The sequence below is a fragment of the Canis lupus genome, chromosome 21, assembly GCF_011100685.1.
Source record: "Canis lupus familiaris isolate Mischka breed German Shepherd chromosome 21, alternate assembly UU_Cfam_GSD_1.0, whole genome shotgun sequence".
NCBI classification, from domain to species: Eukaryota; Metazoa; Chordata; class Mammalia; order Carnivora; family Canidae; genus Canis; species Canis lupus.
The window spans coordinates 29,412,159-29,421,429 of NC_049242.1; the positions used below are offsets into that span (position 1 = coordinate 29,412,159).

The following is a 9,271-nucleotide window of genomic DNA, read 5'->3' on the forward strand; positions in this document are numbered from 1 at the left end:
GGATGGAGCCCATCTTGGCTCTCTGCTCAGCAGGGAGACTGCTTTTCCCTCACCCTTTGCCCCTCTCTCCCATTCATTGTATTTTTCTCAAATAGGCAAATTAGATCTTTAAAACAGCTAATAAGTTGAGAAATATTTAAGCAAATTCCTTTTTAAAAGAATTTCCGCATGTGCTAATAAAGTGAAAAAGATAATTTCAGTCTTTTCTGTTGTGGAAAAATGTGTTAAACCTGATGATGACATAATCTGGTACGATTAACTTTAATTGTACACTACAACCATGTCATCTATTGTTTCTCAAAGGCGATTTTTATCCAAAATTTATGTTTTTATTTTCTATTTTGTCTGACATTGATACTTCCTTCCAAATTTGTTTATGTGTCTGATATGTTAGTATGTATTTTGTTTCCTGAAAATATCTGTGCATAACTTATTGTTTTATACGCATATTTTTAAATATGTAAAACGTATGTGTATATAATAATCATTATGTAATATGACCAATTAATAGCACGATTTATTTAATTGACCTTTTTTGTCTAATCCAAAATGTATTTTTTTCTCTGCATTATTTTTCTTTGCTTTTTTGGGGTTTTCTTTGTTTTATCTATTTTATGAAAGACATTTTTTTATGATTTTAAGTTTCTGTTGCATGAAGTAGACATCATAGTTCTATTTCTTCTTGTGGTTTCTTTTATGCTTTGCAAAAAATAATATTTCGACAACAGCATAATAATTCTTGAAGTCTGTTAGAAAATTTAATTCATTTTTACATTAACTTTTTACTCACTCAAAAACATCTGTTGATATCTAATATGTGCATGAAAACTTGCTAGACACTGCAAATACAAGTATCAATACAATATGTCCAAATATCAAGGGTTTGGTTAAACTGTGGCTGATTCAAGAACATCAGTAGGTTTTTACAATACCATGATGTTAGAATACAGAAAAGAGATTGGTCCATCAGAAATCGTATTCCTTACCCATAAAGTTGGCCACTTTTCCAATTATGTCATACTAAGAAGATTTAAGGAATGGTTCTCTGTCCTTTCTGAGAGTGAGTTGAGTCCTTCTGAAGAAGATAATAATTGAAGCTGGATTTGGTGGTGGAAGGACACACAATATAGGGTTGCCAAATCACAAAGCTAATATTACTAGAGTGATCTAAGAAAGAGCAAACATCAATGGAACAAATCACTGATCTGGAACAATCCTAATCATGCTTCATGTTCAAGAGTTTTGCTTCCCTTTTGAAAGATTTCCTGATTTCCAAAAGTTAGTTTAGTTGCAGTTTCTATCTACCCCGGCATGAGTCTGTGATGACACCAGAATGATCTTCAAGGAACTTTCTTATTAATTAGTTTGCCTTGTGTTGCATTGCTATTTCCAAAAGTGTTGCTTTCTGAAGTATCTAATCTTTCATTCTTTGTTTTTTTTAAGACTTTATTTATTTATTCATGAGACACAGAAAGAGAGGCAGAGACATACACAGTGGGAGAAGCAGGCTCCTCTCATGGAACCATATACAGGACTGGATCCCTTCATGGGGATCACACCTTGAGCCACAAGCAGACGCTCAACTGCTGAGCTACCCAGACATCTCTCTTTCATTCTTTGTGAGAATAAAGATATAGGTAGCACAGAAGGGGCACAGAAGCGAGTCTTGATGAGGAATTTGATCGAATCAATTAAGTTAATAGAGTTAGACTTGGCTAGGAAGGCAGGGAACAGGGAAACAGCACTCTCAGACTCTGGCTCTAGCTTCCTAGATATTGTTATTATTATTATTTTATTTATTTTTTTTTAATGATAGAGAGAGAGAGAGAGAGAGAGAGAGAGAGGCAGAGACATAAGCAGAGGGAGAAGCAGGCCCCATGCACCGGGAGCCCGATGTGGGATTCGATCCTGGGTCTCCAGGATCACGCCCTGGGCCAAAGGCAGGCGCCAAACCGCTGCGCCACCCAGGGATCCCTGTTATTATTTTTTTATTTGAACTTTAATCATGTAATAAACTTGCCCATGGCAAACTAAAAAGAAAAAAAAAGAACAACTTGGTAAATCTGATCCATTCACTATCTTTAACAATATTAACTATTTTCTAATGATGACTAGAAGCTTATTTTGGGAAGGAACTTTAACAAATATGTGGAGAACCAGCTGCAGAGCCTATCTGAGAACTGAATCTCTTAGTTCTAGGGACCCTGGAGATATGAGAGGTTCTGAGTCAGCACACTGAGTCTAGACCACATTGTTCTCCAGATACAGCTCCTCTGCTCCCTCTCCTTGAGTCAATAGCCTATTTTACCTTTTGAAGTAAACATGATTTTCTCTGCTTCCCAAGTTAATCATTCCTAGGCCTATCTGTTAGCTCTCTTAATAAAAAACTGGGGGAGGCAAAACCTCGGGGTCCAAACCTGAGTCTGGTCTGAGTCCGAGTCGGATTCTCAGTCCCCCTGTCCCCTATATTAAAATTCAGGGAGACACCAAGTCTTTCTTCATTTCGTTGCCTCCGACTATCTTGGATCCGTGGCACAAATACCGTGCTATAAATGCATATATATGATGTGATAAAGGCTGAGAATGAAGCATTATAAAAAATGAGAAGGACGAATCCAATATTCATAATAAAGGTGAGAAATTCCAGTGTTCTTCAACTCCAAGAACACTAACAATATTCCTGGAGGAAACAGGTTGGTGGATTATTTTCTGAACAAATGGAGAGTCCCTGAGAAAAGACATATAACACTGAACTAAGAATATCTGCATTGAAGCAGAGGTCCCTATTGAAGCTCCCAAAGTAAATGATACCAATTGATGATACTCACTCATCACCTGGAATTTCAAGTTAGCCTTCTAAAGCCTATTCATTAAGTGTAAATTAATAGTCAAACATTGAATGAAATTTGAGAAATAGTTCCAAAACTAAAGTTAAAAAACAAAGCAAGATATTTAAAAAAAATGTTTGAACCTTAGAAGCTATGAAAACAATAGTGGAATACAAATATATAACTTCTCAATTTATCTTTATTTGAGTATACGGAATGTTATTACATAGTTTAAGATTAGTATATCCACTAGTCTTTATCAACATTAATTATTGTGTGTTTATATTATGCCCTTATTATTTGAAATATTGAAAACAAATAGAGGATATTTAGTAGAAACAGATAATGAAAATCTTCTTTCAGCTTTTTATTAAAATATTAATAAATGATGAAAAATGTCTTGGTTATAGTGTAATTTGATTATAACAACACTTCTGTCAAATCATTTATTTTAACTTGATTTTTTTCATATCTGTTTTATTCATTACTGTGTGACCAGCTGAACTGCTTTATGAGGCAAAGTATGTCCTAGTGGAAGAATATTACACAAAACCAGAATCAACTGGACTCAGAAATACTGGAAGTTTCTAGGTATATTTCTATCTATTAGAGTAAGTTGGCATTAGACAGTCCATTAGCATTTTTGGACATCAGTTCTCCAATTTAAAAATGGATGTACTAAATTATGTCATATGTTTTAATGACAATTATCTAACATTCATGAGTATTTCACAAATTCTTGAATACTTGAATTTTTACAAAAGGGATATTCTTATATCCTATCATCTAATCTGTTATAAAAATATTTCCCTGCATAAGAATCTCTACTCTGAATCTATACCTTTAGTTGCTAAAAAAAAATATAACTCTTTATCAAAACTAAGCTTAAGAGACCAGGCTATAGTATCAGATTGCTTTCATCTTGTTCCCTCCATGACTTGTACAAGATGGAAAGTAATGACCAAGTTTCTAATAACTCCAATGTTCTCTTTCTCAATTATGACAAGGTAGAAATAATATAACTTGTCTTATGGAACATCATGATTCCTGCCACTAGAAATGTCTAATAAATGTCTGTAGCAGAATAAGAAAAATGAAGATGAAAATCTTACACTTCAATATCATTAACCAAATAATGTCAGAGAGATTATTAAGAATAGTAACTTCAAATACTTTTTTTTTCTCTTAGTGAAGGATGCTCCAGGATCTTGGACATTCCAACATCTCGAAGTCCCAAGTCTCTGAGTTCATTCTGATGGGATTCCCAGGCATTCACACCTGGCAACACTGGCTCTCCCTGCCCCTGGCACTACTTTACCTCTTAGCTCTCACTGCCAACATCCTTATCCTGATCATCATCAAACAAGAGGCCACACTGCACCAGCCTATGTACTATTTCTTGGGGATCCTGGCTGTGGTAGACATGGGACTGGCTACCACCATCATGCCCAAGATTTTGGCCATCTTATGGTTCAGTGCAAAGGCCATTGGTCTCCCTGAATGCTTTGCTCAGATGTATGTCATACATTGTTTTGTACTCATGGAGTCAGGTATCTTTGTCTGCATGGCTATAGACAGATATGTAGCCATTTGCCAACCACTACGCTATCCATCAATAGTTACTGATTCTTTTGTCGCCAAGGCAACTGTGTTCATGGCACTCAGAAACAGTCTGGCTACCATCCCAGTGCCAGTGTTGGCCGCTGAGAGGCACTACTGTTCCAAGAACCAAATTGAGCATTGCCTATGCTCTAATCTTGGAGTCACTAGGTTATCCTGTGATGACAGAACCATCAACAGCATCTACCAGCTATTTCTGGCCTGGACACTGATGGCGAGTGACCTGGGTTTGATTTTTTTATCATATGCTTTGATACTCCACTCAGTGCTGAAGCTGAATTCAGCAGAAGCTGCATCCAAAGCCCTAAGTACCTGTACTTCCCATCTCATCCTAATTTTATTCTTTTACACTGTCATTGTTGTCATTTCTATTACCCACAGTGCAACAATGACTCTTCCTCTCATCCCAGTTCTGCTTAATGTACTACACAATGTTATTCCTCCTGCCCTCAATCCCATAGTGTATGCATTCAAAAACAAGGAGCTCAGGCAGGGCTTCTATAAGGCTCTTAAGCTGAATATCAAGGGCAACTAACATGGAGAAGGGGCTCACTTAGGTAGTTTACTCATATATTTATCCTTATATTTTCCAATCATTATGCAAGGCAGAAATACTATCAAAAAAGAGCACTATGGCATATTTTCAGTTAATAAATCAAATTGGTGGCAACAAGTGAAATTTTAAAAAATGCCAACAGGTATGAAATATATGAAATCTTTGGGTTTTAAGAAAATATATGAAATCTTTTTATATATGAAATCTTTGGGTTTCAAGAAAAAATCTTATTGCAAAAGAGGACCATTATGATGCTTATTGTCTCAAGGGATCTAAGGGAAAGGCAAGTGAAATATACTACCTGAACTTCCTCAGGCCTTTTTGCTTCACATTATCTTTTTTCTGTCATATTTCACTCTCTTATTTCTTGTTTAAGAATGTCTTTATCCAGATCTCAGTTCATAAGGAAGAAATACTAATTGTCCAAATTAATCATATTCATTAGTTCAAGATATTTCAGTATCCATTGGAATATTTTTTTCCCATTATAAATCCCCATGGAAGGATTCCCATTGATCATGTTTATTTTGGGAAATCCTTTCTGAAATAACCAACCATTATCCAAGATCCATATCCTTCATGTATCACTTAGTTAGAAACTAAATAATGCACTTGGATGCAAAATAGCAAGAATTAAAATCATGAGAATAGTACACTGTTAAGAGACTATTAAAATATTGCAATCTGAATGTCTAGGAAAAAAACTTTACATGAATATCAACATAAACAATGGTCTTTATAACTTGGTAAAACTTTAACAATTACATATATATAGTTAGAGTACATTAAAATTTTCATATTTTGAACTCAGGGCATCTAACCACTGAATTATTAAATGACTTTGGAGTTTGTATATTTGTAAGATAACTCCCATAGGTTACATGTTGATAAATTGGGCAGGAATGAAAGGGCAGGTTTCAGAATGAGGAGGGATGTTACTAAGACAGTGAGCACTGAAGAAGCAAAGTGAACAAAACATTTCAGGTAATCTATATTGGGATGTGATACACTCTCATAATTTCACTGCTTGTAAAACGTATAGCTAACATTATGAATTTAAAAAGTATCAGGATTGCTTTTCATTTTGCTGATGCATGGTTACATTATCCTTTTTTTAAAAAAGAAACATTTCATTTTTTATTCATGAGAGACAGAGAGAGAGAGAGTAAGAGAGAGAGAGAGAGAGAGGCAGAGACACAGGTAGAGGGAGAAGCAGGCTCCATGCCGGTTAGCCTGATGTGGGACTAGATCTGGGGTCTCCAGGATCATGCCCTGGCTGAAGGAGGCGCTAAACCGCTGAGCTACCCAGGCTACCCTACATTATCCTTAAAAAAATTATCAATGATCAAAACTAAAAGACTATGGTCACGTTTGAGATAATTTTTTAGTCATTTTTAATCCTTTTATTCTGTTATTCCAGACCACTCATTTTTTCAAGGAGGCTTCATCCATATAAGGGAAGGGGGAAGAAATGTGTGAGAAATATCAGAAAGGGAGACAGAACGTAAAGACTGCTAACTCTGGGAAACGAACTAGGGGTGGTGGAAGGGGAGGAGGGCGGGGGGTGGGAGTGAATGTGTGACGGGCACTGGGGGTTATTCTGTATGTTAGTAAATTGAACACCAATAAAAAAAAATAAAAAATAAAATAAAATAAAGCCATTCTGCTATTCAGTCCCATCTTACTCGGGGGACTCTCTAAGTCATCTAATTTATAAGTGTTAAATTGTATAAATAAATGCAGGGACTGGATTTCCTTCAGTCAATTCTTTGTTAATATCAAAAATCTAGACTTTGAAATGTATTGAAAGTATCAACACTGTAGGAATTCAGGGTAATCTGTAGGTGTAATGTGTTGTTAATTAGTTCATATTTTTTGTTAATCAACTGGTTAAGTGATAGGTACAGTCTTGCCCTAGACACAGTCCATCTTCCATTTGCATTATCAAAGAACCTTCTTAATTTTCACAATACAGCAGTTCATATCATAGCATATGTACCAATTGTACATCTATCTGGATCTCTAGACCAAATATCCCATGAAAAGATTAATGACTTATTCATGTCTCTATCAGTAGCATTTGGTTTAATGTCAGAAATATAGTGCAAGTTATAAATCAATACTTTTGATTGAACAAGTACTTTTTCTTCACTTTAAATTTAACAGTCACTGACTTACAATTTATATCACAATTAGCATAATACCTAGCTTGTGATGTGTTAAATTTGGAGCTTCTACAGAAGATATTAGTAGTGTGGAAGAACTTTGGGAGTTGCAGGACTATGTCTAAGAGCACACTAAGCCTCATGTAGCCACTTGGAGAAGTTTCATTTCTATCTCCAGATTCTGTCTAACATATGGAGACATAGAATTGGGTTCAACTTCAGCCAGAGAGATAGACTACAGAGAGTAAGGCTTATCATCAAGTGTATCCAGACCATGAGTTGCTATTAACAGTATAGTATGTTTTAGCTTGCTAGAAATCTCAGGGTAGTGAATACTAAAACAAAAATGTTTGTTACTCTGGAACCCTTAATACAGGATAAGAGAATAATTTAAAATGTTGCTCAGTAAAATCAACTTCTGAAGCTTAAAAATAATGTATGTCTGATATGATACAGCTCATCTGTCTAATCCAAGTGTAAAATAAAACATACTTTATTCTCATCAAGCAAGTTTATTTTAAATTAATATTATTCATTTTGTTTGAGCTAGTGTTAAAGGTTTGGGTTCACTCATTTGCAACAAGCTGGGGAAGAGCAGGTCTTTCTTTTATTGAGAATTGACCTATTCTTCTGGCAATAATAAGTTGAATTATAGGTTTTTACTTGAGATAAAAATTCTCATCTTCATTGACATAGCAACTGAGATATATGTCTAAAATGATTTCTAAAAAATTTTATAAGTGTTTTTACATGATTCTCTTTTCATCTAGATTTAAACTTGGTCTTGAAAGAGACTATAAAATTTTAATACATGTAAAGTGCATGGTACAATGCCAAGCTCCTTCTCTCTCTATATTTTTTAGTTATAAAATACATTTTCACTATAAATTTATGTCACCATTAGTGCATGACCTAGCCCATTGTTGCAATCAGCTAAAATTTTTGAGACACAAATATTAAATTAACTAAAAAAATAAAACATTGCTATCTTATTTTTAAAGTAATATTTTAAGTGAGGTATAACAAACACACACAGAAGACACAAATCATGACTAAACAGCTTGATTGATTATCATTAAAAGAACACAAGCAAGGTCAATATGTGTTTTATCTCAGCATCTGAATTGCTCCATTCATGCCCCTTCCAAGTAAATACTATAAAAGTTACACTCTCTTAACTTTAATCTACACTGATTAATTTCGGCCTCTTTTCGTACTTTATGTAAATGCCACCTTGCTATTAGCTAAGTAGTCTGTATATAAATGCTTTTAAGTTTTTATACTACAATCAATGCTGTTATCCATGATTCCTAAAATTATTATATGACTCATATATTTTGTGGTTCAATCTTTTCTATTTTTCTTTATAAAAATTTAGAGAAAAGTAAATGACTATGACTAAATCAATATTTCATTTTTCTCCTTCAGAGCCAACAGTTGTTTAAGATGAAGAAATATAGTACATCAGTTAAAAACTTTAGCTCGGGGATCAGAACATACCATATTTTAAATTCCACTGTGGCAACCTATTATCTGTATGAACTCTTTGAACTTCATCACTAAAATGTGGATGTTCATAGTTGCTTTTATCCACTTAGTAGTATTAGTACATCTTATAAATAAATAAAACAAATGCTGAGCATCTCCAGGTAAGTGGTTTCTCATTTATATTCTGATTTAAAAACACACTATACTATTCTGAGTTCTCCCAGAAGCAGACCTGAGATAAGAATTTGATTTAAATGTTTTATTGCCCTAGGTAACATTGACATTTTCACAATATTAATTCTGCCAATCCATGAGCATGGAATATTTTTCCATCTCTTTGTGTCTTCCTCAATTTCTTTCAGAAGTGTTCTATAGTTTTTAGGGTATAGATCCTTTACCTCTTTGGTTAGGTTTATTCCTAGGTATCTTATGCTTTTGGGTGCAATTGTAAATGGGATTGACTCCTTAATTTCTCTTTCTTCAGTCTCATTGTTAGTGTATAGAAATGCCATTGATTTCTGGGCATTGATTTTGTATCCTGCCACACTGCCAAATTGCTGTATGAGTTCTAGCAATCTTGGGGTAGAGGCTTTTGGGTTTTCTGAGTATCATGT

At 34.5% G+C, this 9,271-nt stretch overlaps 1 protein-coding gene across 2 annotated transcripts; it reads left to right on the forward strand.

The window, feature by feature from the left end:
• The first annotated feature begins 3,327 nt into the window (after positions 1 to 3,327).
• Positions 3,328 to 8,956, forward strand: OR56B2D (olfactory receptor family 56 subfamily B member 2D). 2 transcript variants are annotated; one of them, XM_038568858.1, is made up of 3 exons: positions 3,328 to 3,419; positions 4,018 to 4,662; positions 8,598 to 8,956. In XM_038568858.1, the coding sequence occupies exons 2-3, from the start codon at positions 4,024 to 4,026 to the stop codon at positions 8,730 to 8,732; spliced, it is 774 nt and encodes a 257-aa protein (XP_038424786.1). In that variant the 5' UTR covers positions 3,328 to 3,419; positions 4,018 to 4,023; the 3' UTR covers positions 8,733 to 8,956. The 2 variants fall into 2 exon arrangements, with proteins under 2 accessions (XP_038424786.1, XP_038424785.1); XM_038568857.1 differs by having other exon boundaries at positions 4,018 to 5,146; positions 8,598 to 8,722.
• The last annotated feature ends 315 nt before the right edge of the window (positions 8,957 to 9,271 follow it).

What these genes read in the sequence shown, in the direction of transcription:
- OR56B2D (XM_038568857.1), top strand. Translation starts at nt 4,024, where the DNA reads ATGCTCCAGGATCTTGGACATTCCAACATCTCGAAGTCCCAAGTCTCT.